A 19,339-nucleotide genomic window follows, 5' to 3' on the forward strand; every position below is an offset into this window, starting at 1 on the left:
GCTGGGATATAACTTTGTGGAATTGGATGCTTACAATTAGCTCTGCCTTCTTGCTATAGCTTATGGGTGGTCTGCCCCCGTCATCTGTCTCTGGAAAGGGATTATATACATTAAAACTATAGCTGGCTCGATAGCCCTGTTCTAAAGCATCTAAAGCCCCAAAATGTCATCAGATAAACCCCCCGAAAAGATTTGGTTTTTGGTTGAAGATCCGAGTGTCTCGTCCAGAGCCACGGGCACGTTCCAGAACAGCAGCTGACAGATGGTGTGAATGGCCTGAAATTCGACTGAGGATTCCTCGGGCTGCGTTCGATCCAATGTAACTGAATAGTCCATTCATACACTATGTGCGAACGTGCTGCGGAAGCCAAATCATACGATCCAATTGTCCAAAGGTTACCGCAAAACATTAACCAGTAATCTGCTCAAGAAAAGCCTAATTGGAGGACAGAATGTGAAAATGCGACATCATATTTTTATTCACAATTTTTTTTTTGTTCTTTTGGTTTCTTTTTTCTTCAACCCAGATGCCCAGTCACCTATAATTCCCTTTTCTTCTAAAGTGGAGTTTATTTTGCAATACAGAATGATACCCATTTTACAAACATCTTCCCCATATTCACTGAACGGAAATTATGAGCTACGGTCAACAGAAAATATGTAGTGTTTCATTTATATAGCACCAACCTATAAGGTAGAGCTGTACCAAAAACAGAATTAACATATTGGCAATCGGCTAAAGGATGGGTTGTAAGTTTGTAACAATAAATATAACAACACAAAATAAATAGTAATTTAGGCTGAAAAAAGGCCGTCGAGTTTAAACTTGCCGTTGACCCAAAAGAAGTCTGATTGGCGAAGGGCCCAACAGTTTGGAATTCATATTTTTAAAAACCATTTAAAATATACATTATTAAAATTGCCCATTCTCATATTGAAGGACTGAGCCAAAGGGGTTGTGAGTTTGGGGTTAAATGGTTTACTTTCTGCTCCTGGAGGACGTTCGCACATTTCGGGGGTAGAGCTGATTCTCCCTTTCCAGCGGATCTGTACAGCGTCCTGCAGCATGACAGTTGGAAAGATATTTGCCAAAAAGAGGCATGGGAATTATAACCGTGTCTTATCCATCAGTAACAGTTACACAGTGAAAGCACTTCTCCCGACTACCCCTATCTATCTCCGTCCTCCCGCGCTATGACCAAATATGACAATGTCCTCCGTGCATCGACGAGTCGGGATGAGCTCACCATGTCAAGCTTTACACGACAAAGTGGTATTATGAGCATGCAAACACGTGCCCGGGGCTCGTTATTACCCATTAATCTCTGTGGGCAGGTTAAGAAGTTCGAGAGTGCAAATAACTACCCCATTTTTCAACTGTTCTAGAAAAACAGCCACTCTTCACCCTATTTAAAAAAAGATTAATTCTGGGGCAACGTTCAAAATGTGGAGAAGTCCCCAAGGAAACCAAAAGAAGGTTCTTGTCAGTTAGTGCCGCATTTATAACTTTGTAGCTGAACTGAAAATTAAATTCAGCCGGAAATTATAATTTAAAATATATCATCTATAGAAGAGACTTGTGGCTAAAAAAAAAAGGACTCGTAACCATCATAGTATTTTTCATGTCGAGGATAAAGCTTCCCCGTAACTCCCAATTCCTCCATTATCCTCAAAAGCTTACAATTACTTATTTTTTCCATCAAGACTGGTTACACCTGCAATAAGGTCGTCATACTTGGGAAGCATCTTTTTGCCTTAGATCCACCGTGTCTCCAAAAGTATACCGGCTCTGGTCACCAAAATCGTACATTTCAGGCAGTTTTTGGTCTGTAACTTGTGTTTTCCCCAATCCTCACGAGCATAGATAAAATGTACCATGCTGCATAGACAGAAAACCATCGAAAAAGTAACACACTTCTTAGTGTTTTTCTTTCGGTTATTAATCTTTCGGTCTACAGCAATGGGGGTTTTTGACCAAGGTTCGTACGTCTAAAGCACATGGTATTGCAATAACATTTTGCCTGAAATGCCCCTGAAATTTTCCTTCAACACATGCCACGTGTATGACGACGCGTTCAAGGCAGCGCTCTTCTTTTGTTGATATGACTTTACTCCGATTAATAAACCTTGATTTTTTTTTTCATAGGAGATAAAAATATGGCACCTTTTGTAATGTAGGATTTATTTGTAAAATTAGGAGAAAAAAAGTTTTGTAGGTCCATACGCTGGCGGGACTCATCTGACAGGGTTTGAAGGTCCTCGGGACGTCAGATAACCGGAGGTCTGGTCAGTTCACATCCTATCAGACTGCGATACAAAAAAGAAAATGTACAAAGTCTGTGTTGTAACTGGAAACGATTAATTTGTGTAGGTTTCAAGCCAAATACCAAAGGAACTAAGACACGTAGTTTGTATTCTTGAGATCTACTTGATGTGTAGAGTCAATTCATTGCCCTGTAACCCTTTAAAAAAAAAAAGGAAAGTCACATACCGAGTAAAAAAAAAAAACTTTACACATTAGCCCTCAATTAAGCTTCACATTCTTCAACTTGGCAAAGGCCGTCAACTACCCGGCATCCGACCCGCGAGAACAAGAAGCCCCATTCATCTCTACGTTGGCGAAATTGGCCATCTCACCTGGACAAAGTGCTGAATGGGTTTTCAAGCCGCGAGCCATCATTTTAATTATTTATGAAAAGAGGCTGATTTTGTTAGGGCAGATTAACCTCTTCCTTGGAGACAAGTAATTTACAGCAATGAGATCTATCGTTTTGTTTCCTCGAGTTCTCAGGAGGATGAAAGTGACTTAGGGTGTTCTAAATTCCAGAACAATGTGTTACGCTCAATAAAACCTAGAGGGACACCGACAAGTCAACCCATCGATGGTCCAAACCAGTGTCATCTTAATAGCTTCACTGTTCATCATGAAGGACCAACCACCATGATGGACCAACCACCGCGATGAGCTTGTCCTGCCTGAAATGGCATAATTAAACTAATTCAAACAATGCAAACCATGGATTATGTAGGTCCCAGATATGCGCCTCCTAGGAGAAGAACCATGTCATGATAATCCTTCAAAGTGGGTCAAAACTTTTCATCTTCCCTCAACTCATGGTTTAGTGAGTAAATCATCTGGTTTAAAATCCTGCATGCTCCATATCTGAGAATAAAAGAGTCAAATTATTAGCAATAGCATAAATTTCATGATTCTTGAGTCACTTCACATCTAAAGAAGTCTTTAAACTCCATGCCGCTGGCACGATAAATGGAAAGAGATCACAGCAAATTATTTGCAACCATTTAGTTTTCCAACTAAGGAGAAAGATTAGCTCAAACTCATCAAATAATTTTTAAATATCTCTAAATTAAAAAATGTAGTCTAAAATAGAAGTGAATTGTGCCCGGTGTTCTTATCTAATGGGTGTGCATTATGACACGTTTTGGTGGGATGTTATGACATCACAATAATTACTTGCTGGATCTATTATTTACGATGGCTTTTATGCACGTCCCAGGTTTTCTTGAATTAATTTTTGATATAACTAAGTGAAATACGGTGTACAAAACTAATTAAATCAGTAAAGATTAACTTTTTGCTCAACCTTTATTACCCTAACACTTGCGACATATTCACCCCCACTTTGGGGTACTTTGTCAGCCTTTAAATTAACCTGGAAAAAATTAACCAGCTGGAAGTCATGCCATTACCATGTGTATTTCCATTCTCTTTCACTTAGCATGAAAACATGCAGTTACTCTAAAGAATTCTCTCAAAAAAGCGATCTTTCTACCCAAAATAAACATCCTAAAGAGGTATTTGCTGAAGCGAGTTTTTGCCCTTTGCTATGATGAACTGCTGCTGAAAAAATGACTTCCTTCTCATTGACAAAATTTCCCAGTTTGACGTCAGCGCCGAATGTCAAATCCTGTGTGCTGTCTCGTGCCCAAGCAAACGTTTCACATTCGTACAGAGAGAGAGAGAGAGAGAGAGGGAGAGACAGCTCGGGACGTGTTTCACGAGAGGTCCTTTCCCATTGAGTTAGATAGGATCTCCTCTGCACTCTGCTTTCAAGGCATCTTTTTACGGGCGGAATTCCTGTGGTTTATTATTGTGTTCCGAAGACAGAATAAATATGGTTTCTTGAAGAATCATGTGAAGGGACAAATCAAATTCCATGTTTTAACCCATTTATTGTTGCAGGTTAACAGATAATCTAATCATTTCTTGGGTGTACTCAGTAAGACGACACTCACATCTTCGTATACTTCCTCAATAAGGCCAAAAGGGACACTAAATACCACGCTAGGTCAACTCCAATGGATACGTAAAGCAGAAGAACGTCCTGATTATACTCGCTCAGGGGTCTTCTCCTTCTCTTGCCCTTTCTTTGCATATTTCTTTTTTTTGATACTGTATCTACATGTAGGACCTCAGAGGTCTTGATAGTCTATAGCAGACCTGGGCAAAGCACGGCCCGCGGGCCACATCCGGCCCGCTGAATAGCTCGGACCGGCCCGCAAAGAGTGTCCTGGTGACTCACCAATGAGTCCGGTGTCAGCAACGGGAAGCAGCGAAACTATGCACTCCGAAGCCTTGTTCATTTTGTTCACTTCTGTGCTGTGCTAATAGTTATTCAGGCCTTACTTATTCAAGCACCTCTACCAATGACGTAGGCTTGAATAACTTTATTGAACAGCACATAAGTTAACAAAATGGACAAGGCTTCGGAGTTTGTAGTTTCACTGCTTCCCGATGCTGAGTAAGTGATGCCACTGTAACTTCTGAGTGCCAGGATGCTCGTTGCGGACCTTGGGGAGTGCCAGGACAATCGTTCCACGCTCGTCATTTACCATTTTTTTAAGAAGGGATAGTATATGTATGCAGTATACAGGTATTGGTAGAATGAAGTTAAGGGCTCATGCACACTGCTGTAGTTTCGCCCGGGCCGTAACCCAGGCGAAACTACGGCGTGCTGCTGCGGAGAGGAAATGGGAGTGCTCCTTACCGCTCCCCTCTCCATTGGCAGACACGGGGGCCGCGCCGTAAAACGGGGTGAAACACCGGTTGCTCACCGCGCCGTATTACAGCGCCATTCATTTTCAATGGCGGCCGTATTCTGGCCGCAAATCGGGCGGCTGGAATACGGCCCCATTACGGCAATGTGCATGGAGCCTTCGTATGTTGGTCTGGCCCTCTAAAACCATTCCAATTTCTCATGTGGCCCCGTGGGAAAATTAATTGCCCACCCCTGGTCTATAGGATCCTACATTGTTCCACAAAAAGGTATCACATTTCTGGGACTTTTGGATACTATGTATTAGGTTTGGTATGATATAAGCCTTTGACCCTTCAGTTTTAGATTATGGTCTCTTGTAACATTCCTTTGAAATAAACTTCCCTCCTGTACATTGAAATGAATTATTGTCAGCTTCTCCGGGTTTACCCCGAGCCTCACTGGACTTTCTGAAGCTGACCGAACGTAGCGGCTTCCATCGAAGGAATACATTATTTGGGGGAGATGGATCTTCTCAATCACCAGATACATAGAAGAAAAACCCAGAAACAATACTTGAAGCACAAAATCTCCTCTTATGTGGTATGAGCGAGATATTCTTTCATCGGAACATTTTGTTTTCATTTTCTTCTTGTACTTGAGGTTTTCTAAGGACTTAAGGAGCTTTTAGCTCCATACTGACTGCCGCTGACCACAAATCCCATAAAACAGCATTATACGTGAAGTCGACTGATTCAGGCATCTATATAGGTTTGGAAATCAGATCCAGCTGTTTGGTCGAAATAAACGATTAATGGCTTCGACTTGGAAACATACAGAGTATTTTTGGGGAGCTTGGAGCCCCGAGCTGCCTAAAAAAATCGCTTGCTGAGACGTTGATGATTGTTCTTCTAGAGACCATGCCAAGCACCGAGTTCTTAGGAATATCCTCACATCAGCGGCATTTCTGCGTAGTACGGGCATCATGTATGATGTATTGTCTCAGCAGCTCTGTCAAAAAGATTGTCGAAAAAAGACTTTTGTGCAGCCCGGGGCTCGGCTGTCTCTTGTCAGAAATGGTTTACGTCTTTATTTATTTTTTTCCAGGTCATTCTCAGAAAGAGAAAAGAAGTGCTACCCAAAGCACATCTTTCAAAACATTGATTAGATCGACAGCGGATCTGTCAGCATCCATTCCGTCAGATCGCACAGGGGGTTTGTGGACATGCGCTAAAGCTGAACGATGACAGCCATGACTCGGAAAGTCTTAACAGTTAATCTGAGTCGTCTTGTACAAATGTCTTTATGTCAGCGGAAAACCATGAAAGGCACCCATAGGACGTTTGTAAAGACTCACCAGGGTATGGGTCCACACGCAGAACAATATTCCAGGGAAATTCTCTGACTCTGGGGTTGACCAAACCCCTGCCCAAAGCACTGCAGGCTCCTCCTGGTTAATTGGGGTAAAATCCTCAATGTTCTCATCAAAGTAACACCATGTCAACGTACGTTCCTACAGGTGCCCAGCGTTCCATCAACTGTTTGCCTTAAGCATCCCATAACTTTTATTAAAAGGAGTCTCAACTTGTGAACGTTTTCTTTTAGTATAATTTCCATTTATTATTCTTTTCCAGAGTCTTAATAAATTTATTATACGATTTTTAAGCGTAGTTTTATTTTTAAGGTGTAGAATCACCCAAGCTTTTCAAAGTCTCGAAGGGCCCTTTGCATCTGATGAAGATACCTCTGACTTCTTGAAAGCTTCTGTGACACTTGTAGAGACCATAGAATATATATATAGATATACGTATATAAGAATTGCCAGTTTGATACCTCTTGTCATAATGTTCCGCTGCAGAAAAAGGCAAGAACATTTTCAGAAATGGATAATTTTAGAAATTTATTGAAGAAATGCCAATTTTGTGATGTTCCACGCAGCTTCCAGATTGAAGGTTTACGGCCGTGTACATTAAGCCTCAGGATTTGCAAACGGGCTCTGTGTACGTGGAATGGTTTTAGCGTTGTGATGCGCAACCTCAGACGTAATGAGCCATGTGTAATTAACCGCTAAGCAGCAAGATAATGCCACGGTAAGGTGAGTTAGCAGATTGGGAGAATTCCTAAAAAGGGGAAAACAAGTCCCAGGTGTCATTGTCATGATGATTTGCGTGTTGCTTCCAATGACAACCTAGGTAGGTGTATAATGGCATATTGTCATTTGCACAGAATATTACCCATCATGCACCTGGCTGTCTGCTTCCGATTGGCTGCTTGTTTAATCATAAATATTGCATGATTAATGCTATGAAAAAAAATCACCAAGGTATATAGTTTGTATGATTAACAATTTTTTCCCCTATTTTTATCCAATAAATATTAACAATTAATAGATTTTCCTTATAATAATTGGTATTGTATTATTTTATTTATTGATTAATAATAGATTTTGCCTATAATAATTTGCATTGTATTATTTTATTAATTGTTGCATAATTTAAATGATTTTTATTAATTTAATTCATTTTAGGGAACAAATTTGGTGTCATAATCCGCAGTCCACATCATCAGGTATGCGGTCAGCTTCTTTCTAGAGGATAACATATTTGCCATATTTTCATAATATCAGGAAAAAATGGTCAATGGTTATTATTTTCAGATTTTTGACGAAAAATAAAAATATCCTATTGATTTTTAATTTATACTCCCACTTTTTTCTTGGATGGATTTAATTATTAATGGACAAAATTGTATGGTAAATAATTCATTCTTAGATGGACGGGGGAAAACATGGTGTGTTTTTGTGTATCATTTAAAATAATGTCATATTCTGACGTAGGATTATCGTATTTCCACCACTGGCACAAAAAAAATCAATAATAACCACTCTACATGAAATCGATAAATTTTTAATTTGGAAACATTTTTACGTAAGAAAACACTCAACGGACACAACTGACCGCTCTGGCGATGGAATGGCATGATTAGGAAATGATACATTAATGTGATCTTTGCGACTCAGAGATTCTAATGGTCGTGGTTGATGTTCTTCCTCTGTTGTGACCTCCTTCCATGTTGGGTGGGTTAGAGAAAAATAGAATTGGCCGCCGTATCGGCCCCATCCGGCCCCTGTCTAGTCGTCCGTTTCTCCTGCTGTAAAGAGTCAAACCTTAATCAGTCGCTGGTCTCGTCTTAGATTCAGGAGCCGTATGTCTATCCCATGCATGTTTAAACTCCATTACCGTATCTGCCTCTACCACTTCAACTGGGAGGCTGTTCCATTTATTTCACAATCTCAGTAAACTAAAAAGTAATGTTTTTATAAGCCTCCTACAGCCCGGGATGGGTGTAAATGTACAAGAACCCTTTACCCTAGGGGCAAATTCATTCCAGATCTAGAAATCATTCATTTTCCAAATCATCCTGCAGGTTCATGCATGACGGGACCAAGAGTCATTTTTTCCCCCTAAATATTCTTACCTGCAACATTGTATCCGGGCGACTCGTTTCCTACCTTCCATCCAGTGCTACTTTACTGATCATTTTTAAAGGCATGTGATATTTACTTTTCTGTGTTGGCAAATAAGTCATGATGTCTCAAAATAATCATCTTAGCCTTTCTGAGGCGACGGTGGCTTTTTGGGAGTTTCATGTCGGAACGATATTCTTTATTGTTTTTTTTAGTGGGCTTTCGCCCCTTTGTGTTCTTCTAATGTCAAACGTGAAAACTGTACAAACCAGGCCTGAAAACGTTACTCTAATGGTGAAAATGTGGATTTTCGCGGCCGAGGGACTTCCTCCTGTCGATCTCGGAAGAAAAAGATCTGAAATTAGAATCCAGATGAATCCTGAAACTCCTTATTTATCTGGACGGACACAGACACGGGAACACTCCCCTTCCCGGGCTCCATTGTGTGCAGCGTGTAAGATCCCGCCGTATAATTCTGTGCGAATTAGGAGAACAAAAATCGACAAATTCATTTTTCATTTGTCTGAATGTACGGAGGCTCCGCTTTCACCAGGAAAGAGGTGAACTTTGTGACCTCCATTTGCTCCACGACACAGTTTTTCTTTTATTTCCTGTAATAGTAACTCGTTTTCTTTCACTTCTGGATTTTTATCTGTTTCCTGAGCCGAAACGTGGGAACTCAGAAGCTCCGGGTAGCTCGTATCTCACAGGAGAGAGAGTGTGTGTGTGTGTGTGTGTGTGTATGTACGATAGACTTGTGCAGTCGGATTCGTACAAATTTCCAAAGAATTTCGTTAAATTTGTACAAATATCTGAAAATGAGGAGGGGCTACATTGAAACAAAGATAATAAAGGAGAAAGTTCTGAATTTTTCTTTGAATTTTTTTTTTACCTACTTTCTCCAACAAACGGTTCCCTGTCTCCCCTTTGCGAAGATTATTTTCTCCTCGCGCACACCTCGGGGACAACCTTTTCCTCCATTCCTCCAATCACATAAAAAATGAAGCAATGCGGGAAAAGCTGGGAGGGAAGGGGATTGGAGCAAAACCGTAACGGACAGAGGTTTGGCCAATCGGGGAGGTGGGAGGGAGGAATCCTATCTTTCTTCCTCCCACGCACGCTAACCCTAGGCTCTCCCCGACGCATCTGATGTCTGTAAGCTCCCTTTAAATTATTTTATGATGTATAGCTAATTGTTCTACCCTGTGGGTTACTATAACTTGCTTTTGGGGGGCAGTTTGACTTTAAGTAACTTGGCTGAGTGATGAGGTTTTGTTTTCAACAAATTATTACGATTTTATTGAATAAAAGTTAACGTTTAGACTGTTAATGGGCTTAGTGTTTGTTTTGTACATAGTGGATTTTACTGCCTCTCGCTCTCTCTCTCTCTCTCCTAGAGAATCGGTGTAGGTGGGGGAAAGGTGTGTTTGGGTACGGAGGAGTTGGGTCACCGAGTCCCAAATGCCACAGTGAGTCGAGTGTACGTAAATACTGGAGATTATGGGAAAAATCTAGACTAGTGATCTAAAATGGGCTGGTAGATAAAAGTAGTTTTTCCTTATTGTAGAAAGTGGAATAGATAGAAGCAGGGCTGGGGATAGCGAGGGGGCCCTGGCACTTTAAGGCCAGCGGTTGCCTCATGACATAAATGCGGCTGACGGCTTATCAGCATCCATGCGGCATATCCAGAAGCCATAGGACTAGGGGCTGCAGATCCCTTCAACCGGTCTCCTCTGATCTCCCCAACCGGCCCATTAACACTATGGAGGGCTTGTTGAGTCCTCTATCGTTTCCTTTCCGAGTCGCGCTTCCTTTATAAGTTAAGGGGCCAGGTTATGACATCACAAGGGAGCCGGCTGGCGATGCTACCCATGGTCAGGTCATTACATCACCGGTTTTATCACCAAATCTTTACAAATGAAATATATCTGAGAAATAAAAGTAATATTGGAACCTGTGAGAAGTTTAATGTTAATTTTAAATATGTTTACAAAACACATTGTTATTGTAAGATGTATAGTGTGTAATAACCAAACATTATATACAAATACGATCACAAAATGATCAAATCAGCACATTATACAAAGTCTGCACCCTGCAAATACAGAACGGAATTAAAATAGCCCAAAAAAGTAATAAACACTAATAAAATGAATTATCTCTTTTATACTAAATTCTTTGGACATTCTATATTCATCTTCATTTGTGTAACAGCTCTGGGGACGAGCACCCTTGGTATTAAGAAAGACAAAACTTTAACGTGTCTCATTTAGACGACAAAGCCCTGATCGAAGCCCCTTGTGGCCACATGTGGAACTGTAACAGTAAAAAGAAGCCGTGGATTCCTGATACCTGAGGGACCCGCTGGAGGGTTAATGGAGTAAAAGGAGAATTATTTTATTTGGAGGATGGTGAAGGAGTGTTGAGGAAGGATTGTTTGTTCTTCATTGTAATAATGTATATCGTGTATATACTGACCAGCTACTAACATTTTTCATAGGACCCCCCAAAAATGGATATTTTCCTCCTAGGGGGTGTGGTTAGAGGCATGGCTGGGGCGGGGCTGTACCCAGACTTTTTATGTGACTTTGTGCCCTGTTGCTGGGTATTTGTGTAACTGGGAGAAGAAGGATAATGGAGTTTATTTACCCCGTTTAATTTATAAAGCCGTGCCCTGCTGTTTCTATACACATTATCGGGGCTTTTAGGGCCGTAGAACCCTGCGATCCCCTCATACCCAGCAAACATTCTGACCTCCTAGAAAAGAGGGGCATCGGGGGAGGAGAGATGGGCATCAGGGGAGGAGAGAGGGGCATCAGGGAGGAAACAGGGGAACAGGAGAGGAAAGAAGGACACAGGGGTTTGGGACAAAGAGAGGGACTGGTCAAATTAAACTGGGACACTTGGGAGGTATGACACCATACATGTTGCATGTCACACACTAGTGTTGTAAATATGTGTTTTAGTTTGCCTGATTTTATTATTATTATTATAAAGTCTTAGGTTTGAGTTTTTGATGCTTTTATTGTCTCATGTAGGAATAGATGTTAAGTTATATAAGTTTTAGAACCTCAGAGGTTTTGTATCACTATTATTCTTTATAGAGTATTTGATTGCAGTTGGCACTGCATGTATGTAGCATGTATGTAGCATGTATGTAGCATGTCCCCGTGTCACGCGATATGCGTGGTGCAGGGGGGCAGTTTGTGCCCCGGCTGGCGGGGGTGGGTGTTCGTGGCCCCGCGTGGATTTTCTCCGCGGCCGCCGGGGGAAGCTGCAGTTTTTTTTTCTTGACTTTGTGACAATATAAATAAATAAATGGGCAGGGACGGGACCTGTTACCGCCGGCGAGAGCTGGGAGGCGGCAGCGAGTTCCGCTCGCGTTGGAGGCAGAGGCTGCGAGGAGAGGAGAGCGATGGGGGGCGGCCGCCAGGGGCCCCGCGCGACATGAGGACCCCCGAGGGGCCCCTGGGCAAGATCCCAGCATGAAGCTCCCAGAGGCGCCCGAGGGCTCCAGGAACGGCTATGTCCGGAGCTGCGTCAGCCCCCTGCAACCGGACCCTCCCCGGGGCATTCTGTGCACACTTTGCCGCGTGTGCCGCTTACGCTCCCCGGCTCTGGCCGCCGCCGCCCTGTCCGTGCTGGCCAGCGGGACGGGCTGGGCTCTACTCGCGGCCCCCCAGTCGCTGCTGCTGGGTTTGTCGCACGCCCTGAGCCCCCTCTTCAGCCTGGGCTGCGCCTTCTTTTTCCTGACCTGCTACCTGTGCCGATGCCATAGGGGCCACGGGGGGCCCTGGTGGCCCCTGGCGCTGCCCGTGTGCTGCTCCTCGGGGGACCTGCTGGGGGCGCTCCTGGGGCCCCACATGCTGGCCAGGCTGCTGGCCGTGCTGGCCTCGGTGGGGCTGCTGACCCTGTACCAAGCCCTGCGCCTGGGGCACAGCGTCCTGCTCCTGGGCTTCTGCAGCCTGGTGTGGCTCGTGTCCCTCACCAGCCTCGGCTCGTTGCCCCAAGCCGTCAGGGCCCTGGGGGGCTGCCTGGTGGGGCTGCTGGGCTCCCTGCTGGCCCTGGGCTTCTCGCACTTCTTTCAGATCAGGGAGGCGCAGCCTCGGGTCGCCGCGGTGGAGGACAAGGTGCCGGTGATCAGACCCCGGAGGAGGTCCAGCTGCGTGTCCCTGGGAGAGACCTCGTCCACTTACTATGGCAGCGGCAAGATGTCCCGGAGACCCTCGTTGCCCTGCATCTCCAGGGAGCAGGTAAGGGGGCAATAGGGCTGATGGGGGGTTCAAGCTGTGGGGTGGCCGGGGCAGAAATATCCCCCTCCCCCCGGATCTGGTTTAATCGGCTCTTCCTGGGAGTAAAACTGGATACATTTTGGATACATTTTGTTTGTAAACTTATTGTGTTTGATACAAAGTTTCCGCTGGAAGGTTCCAAAGAGGGAAGGGGGGCGCTGCGCCTGCCGAGCGCCGGGGCTGCTCATGGTGGGAAGCGGACCTCCTTCCCCAAACCCCCCCAACCGCATTTCTTATTGTTGCCCCTCTTTTTCTGCCTTTCGTTAGGTTCCTTTTACGTTATAAGTTGTTTTGTTTTTGTTTTTTTTTTGTGAAAAAACTTCCCAACTGGCAGAATTGTTTTAGTAGTTTTTTTTGAGGGGGAGGGGTGGGTTTTAGGCATGTTTTGCTCAGGCAGTCAGTGTTTACATGTGTGTGACATGTATGATATTTAGGGAAAACCTGAATTAATTGTTAAATAAAAGTAGCCTGACCTGAACCCTGCCCAGTGCATGTTTATATAAGTGACCCCCCCCATGTGCTGTAATTATGATTTTTAGATAATCTGTGGATATGGGTGACAGCTTAACCCTTTCTGGACAATGTAAAAAAACCTGGCTAAAGTTGTGTTCAAAGAAGGGTTTAAACCAACTATAATTGCATCAATTTGTTTAAAAACTAACTAGTTTTTCATTTTGTCTGGATCGATGATAAATATTCTATTTTCCTATCTAAGTAGCTGGGACCCCATAGAATTACTGAGAATTTGAACGGGCCCGGGTGATGTTATTTGTATCCAGTAGGGAAATTTTTAACGCAAAACTGAAATAGGAAAAATGATGTTCAAATAGGTCTGTGATTCTTATAAAATCCATATTTGTATTTATTTTTTAATTTACATCCTCTATTTACAGAATCCCCATTTATATTAATTTAACACTATCCCGGCCAAAACATTCAGTTCCCTTAAAATTAACTTTTCTGAGAGTGTTCTGAGTGTTTATTGTGGGTATTTTGGTTCCGTGTGTTTATAAAATATAGAAAGAATGGGCTGTCAGTCCGTCTAACGAGAAATTTATATAAAATGTATTGAAATGCGACGACATGATTTGTCTCGTCCCCATTTTCCTGGGTTTAAATGCTAAATAAAACTGCATTTAAATCATAAAGTTTAGAATATGCACTTCCTGACAGGCTGTCAAACTGTCACTAGGCTTCCTTTAACCTGTTGTATACTGGCTGAGTATTAGGAAAGACTAAGGGATTTGGCTTGGAGGAGAGAAGGGAGGGATATTTAAATACATAAAGGGTTTTAACAAAGGACAGGAGGGAATTTATTTCAAAGTAGGAGAAAAGTTACAAGAGCCCAGAATCTAACACTAGAGGATCAGAGACTGAGATGGAATGGAAGGATGTTTACCTTACTGAGAGGGTGGTCTGTAAGTGGAACAGCCTCCCAGCAAAGGTGGTAGAGGCTAATACAGTGAGGGGATTTAAACATGCATGGGATAGACATACGGCTCCTGAATCTAAGACGGGACCAACGACTGATTAAGGCTTCATTCAGTCCTTACAACAGGAAAAACACTAGACTAGATGGGCCGAATGGGGCCGATCTGCCGGCAGAGTCTGTTTCTCGAGGGACGATGCATCCCGAACAGCTTTATTTATTTATTTTTAAACAGCCCTGACCTATAAGATTTTAACAAGCATTCCAGGTGGAAGTTGAAACCTTGCCATCTGGTTCTCACAAAATGTTCCAAAATTATTGGACGGGGCACCTGCTACCCGTTTAAAATAAGGTCCGTTGCTGTGATTTTTACCCAAATTCTCCTGAATCTTTTTACAAAATGTGTTCCATTAAAGACTCTTACAGCCCTTTTTTTTTTTTACTGTCAAAAAGCCCCATTTGGCTTGTTGTTGGCGCTATGGCGACATCCTCCTCTCTTCTTGATTGCTTTGCCATGTATTTATCGCCTGCTTTTATCTGAAGGGTCCCGAACAAATCAATAATTTAAGATCCTGCATCCCAAAGCTTACCTAATGCTCCTGGTTTCGGGTTGGAAAGGGTTAACAGGATCTGCCTTCGATGATCAGCGGAAAAGCGCTTTGAATCTATTGGTGTCTAATCGGCTTCCCTTCCATCACCTGTTAGCGCGGGGTCACGGGGTCCCAGTCTGGGGGGGGGCCGTGTTAATGTTTCGCCACGGCCGGGGCCTCGATGTGCTTGGCTCACGTTCTGCTGTTATTTGTTTTTAAGTAATGGTGTCTTCTCCGTGTTTTAACCTCTTAAATACCATGTGATCCAACGGTGGTGGGGTGATTAAACGATAGAACATATGCGAGTTTTAACATTTCATGCTTTGGGGTGTTTGTGTCAAAAATAATGCATGCGCTGCCATTCAAAAGTTTGGGGTCACTTCGAAATGTCCTTGTTTTTGAAAGAAAAGCCAATTTTGTCCATTAAAATAACATGAAATGAATCTGATATCCAGCGCAGACGGGGTTAATGTTGTAAATGACTATTGTAGCTGGAAACGGATGATTTTTAATGGAATTTCTTCATAGGCGTACAGACAGTGGCGTCGGCAGGGGGGGGCCAGAGGGGGCCATGGCCCCCCCTACATCATGCTGTGCCCCCCGGTGTGCCCCCCCAATTGAAACGCCGGCTTTTTTTTTTTTTTTAATAGACCCGGAGGAGAGAGTGAGAGGCGCCGAGCGGTTGCTGAGGAATAAGTTCTGAGCAACCGTTCGGCGCCTCTCACTCTTCTCCGCGACCGCGAGGCCTCTTCCTGGTTCGCAGTGCCGGCATTTCAAGCCGGGCGCCGGTATATGTCGTCATATCCGGCGCCCAGCAGTGAAGCCGGCAGAACCAGGGATACAGAGACCTCGCGATCTCACCGCTGGACAAGCCCAAGGTAAGTGAACTTCAAAGGGGGGGGTTAGAAAGTTAGGAGGGGGTTAGAGAGAAGAGGTAGATAGGAAGTGAGAAGGGGTAGATAAGGATAGATTGGGAGGGAGAGGGGGTAGATTGGGAGGGAGATGGGGGTGGATGGGATACATTGGGAGGGAGAGGGGATAGTTAGGATTGATTGGGAGGGAGAGGGGGTAGATAGGATTGATTGGGAGGGAGAGGGGGTAGATAGGATAGATTGGGAGGGAGAGGGGGGTACATAGGATAGATTGGGAGGGAGAGGGGGGTATATAGGATAGATAGAGAGGCAGATGTGGTAGATAGGGAGGGAGATGTGGTAGATAGGATAGATTGGGAGGGAGAGGGGGTAGATAGGATAGATTGGGAGGGAGAGGGGATAGATTGGGAGGGAGAGGTCTTTATGGGACAAAAACGGCGTACGTTCAGCTGTTTGGGGACAAAGTTGACATAATGTGTAACTTAGGTGCTGGTCAGGTTCTATGTGGGCAGTGTGGACACCAGGGCTGGCTTTGGGGTGTGTGACCAGTGATCTATGCCTGTAATTTAGGGGGGTTTATCTATACCTTTAATGCAGAGTTTATATGTAATTTCCAATTGATTTATATCTGCAAAGCTGGGTTTTGTGTCATTCTGTTCATCTGTATCGGCTATATTTCCATACATTATTAATGTTTACCTGCAAATATAGGATTTGCATGTCTTATTCAGTTGATCAATACCTGGAGTGCTGTTTCCATGTGTTGTTTATTTGATCTAAACCTTCAGTGCTGAGTGTACATGTGATTTCCAGTTGATCTATACCTGCAATGCTGGGTTTGTGTGTTCTGTTGGTTTATACCTGCAATGCTATGTTTCCATACATTATTTATGTATACCTGCAAATACAAGGTTTTTTTTAATCTCATTCAGTTGCATGTGCTGTTTCCATGTGTTGTTTATTTGATCTATACCTGAACTACAGGGTGTAAGTAAAAGAGCGCTATGGTTTAGTGAATGAGGGGACAAAGGGACTCTGGGGATGATTACAGGGGAGAGGACCTCTCAATGTCACGGTGCAGTCAGAAGGAGGGAACACTGCACTGACTCTCACTGTCTTCCCCTGATCTGCAGTCAGTGTGGCAAATATATTGGCAGCAGGGTCTAATATTAATATATATCGGAAGCTGGGACTAATGTTTATATATATCGGCTGCAGGGCCTATTATCAATAAATATTGGCTGCAGGGGCTAATATTTATATATATTGGCTGCAGGGACTAATAATATATATCGGCAGTAGGGGCTAATATTAATATATGTTGGCAGCAGGGTATAATTTCTATGTATATCGGCAGCAGGGTATAATATAAGTATGTATCCGCAGCAGGGGCTAATATTAATATATATCCGCAGCAGGGGTTAATATTAATATATATCTGCAGCAGGGTCTAATATTTATATATATTGTCAGCAGGGGCTAATATTAAATAATGAAAAATAACTGTCACTTTAGCTGTTATTTTGAAATCATATTTTAATCACAGTCTTTACTTCAAAGAGATAAGTGCATATTATGTAGTTAAAAATGCACGTCTAACGTGTGTGTGTGTGTGTGTGTGTGTGTGTGTGTATATATATATATATATATATATATATATATATATATATATATATATAGTGTATATGTACCGTTTTATAATTGGCCCCCCTACTTTGGTCCCTGGCCCCCCATGTGCCCCCCCTAAATATGAAACCTGGAGACGCCACTGCGTACAGAGGCCCTTTATCACTCCCATCACTCCTGTGTCCCAATGGCCCTTTATCACTCCCATCACTCCTGTGTTCCAATGGCCCTTTATCACTCCCATCACTCCTGTGCTCCAATGGCCCTTTATCACTCCCATCACTCCTGTGTTCCAATGGCCCTTTATCACTCCCATCGCTCCTGTTTTCCAATGGCACGTTGTATTCGCTGATCCAAGTTTGTTTAAAAGGCTAATTGATGGTTAGAAAACCCTTTTGCGATTATTACAGCCAGGAATGTCCTCGTTTTCCATGAAAACGGCGAAATGACCCCACACTTTTGTATGCGTGTTTTTTATATCTGCACGTCAAATCAAATATATTGAGTTTAATGAGTTCTTTCGATTGATTATGAGGATCAGTCTAAACAGGCAGCTCGATAACGCACAAAGTTTGCAAAAGGCCACAATGAGCGGCCCCTGCGTGTAGAACCGGTTCACTAAAAGGCAGCACAACCCGCTCTGGCATGTGAAGTCTAAAAGTATTTTTGAGGTAAATGGTTTTCGTACTGCGTTTAAGGACGTCACGCTCGCTCTGCGGGACCTTTTGAACCTGGATAATGAAAGCGGCTCCGTGTTTCCTTTTGATTAGATACGGAGTCTCCACTCAGGATCTCCGCACAGGTGGCCGGCGCTCTGTTATTCTGGTTATCGTTGATATTTCCATGCGTCTTAATGAATTGGCCACGTGTGCGAGAATCTGGATCCTGCGCAGGGATGGGGGCAGGTGGTCCCGACCTCGGGGAGCCCCCCCAGTAACAAAGTAACGACACCGTTCCCAGCTTACAAACAGTTGCGAATAAAGCAATAAACCGGGCAACATTTTCAATGCATTCCTCTAGAAAAGGTCGCCGGTGAGCCTCGCCAGCTCCAGGAGCCGGTGTATACCTTCCCGGTACCCAGAATAAAAAAATCTTTACATTATTTATTTTATTTAATTATTTTTGTGGTTGGTAAAGCGTGTTGTGAAATCGCTAAACATTTTGTTTCAGGAACAAACGACGACAAAATTCTGCATAACTTGTGCTTTCAGTTGACCTTTCGTGACGTTAATTTAATTATTTGAGATAATGGGCATCCCGTGCCATACATCATACTTAAACTCCTATTATCCTCAGCCAATGGCGTGGAGAGGCTCGTCGGAGTTGTGACTCCAAAGCGTCTGCAGGAATGCAGGTAGTTCAACTCCGACCCCAAATCAGATTAACGAAAGGCCCGGGATCCGGAGTTTATTATTTATTATTCAACCAGCGTCCAGATAATTCTCTGCTAATGATTGTATTGTGAATATTATAGGATTACAAATATTTAGCCTTCCAAATATTTCCGAGAGCAGCCGTCGGCTAAACAAGAATTCTTTGCATGAGTCGGTATCTTGTGGTGTTTTTAACACTTTCAGAATGGTTTTTTTTTTTTTTCTTTTTTTCATTTAAAATAGAATCTGTCTTTTTTTGATTATAATAATAATAATAATAATAATATATTTTTTTATATTTGTCCCTAATTATTTTAAGAGAATCTTCCTGAATTGTCTCAAAGACTTGGAAGGATCAAAAATCAACAACCAATCAGAAAGAAAGGATCAGGTGCATGATGGGAATGTTACCCATCATGCACCTGAAACATAATGTTACAGCTTTTTTATTTATTTATTTATTTTTTTATTTTTTATTAGTATAAACATGGAGCGGCTCCTCTTACTTGTTGTTGCCCAACGGAGCTCAGTAAAAGCAGCAGCTCGTGTGTAACAGTCTAATAAACCCCGACTCCCTGAGTATCCGTGACCTCGGATGTGATGAAACCTTTCCTCTTTAATATAAAAACATGGCGGTGGTCGGGCTGTTTGACCCCGGGAATTTTTTTTCCTCTAATAACACAAGTTATAATGT

General features: G+C 43.0%; 1 protein-coding gene across 1 annotated transcript in view; it reads left to right on the forward strand.

Moving 5' to 3' along the window:
* The first annotated feature begins 11,948 nt into the window (after nt 1–11,948).
* Nucleotides 11,949–19,339, forward strand: part of PDE3B (phosphodiesterase 3B) — a 58,847-nt gene continuing 51,456 nt past the window's right edge. The window contains exon 1 of the mRNA XM_089503554.1: nt 11,949–12,716. Within this exon, the coding sequence (XP_089359680.1) occupies nt 11,949–12,716 (768 nt within the window). The remainder of the gene's footprint in view (nt 12,717–19,339) is intronic.

The sequence above is a fragment of the Sceloporus occidentalis genome, unplaced genomic scaffold (assembly GCF_023333645.1).
Source record: "Sceloporus occidentalis isolate IW3139 unplaced genomic scaffold, rSceOcc1.0.p SCAF_235, whole genome shotgun sequence".
Lineage (NCBI taxonomy): Eukaryota > Metazoa > Chordata > Lepidosauria > Squamata > Phrynosomatidae > Sceloporus > Sceloporus occidentalis.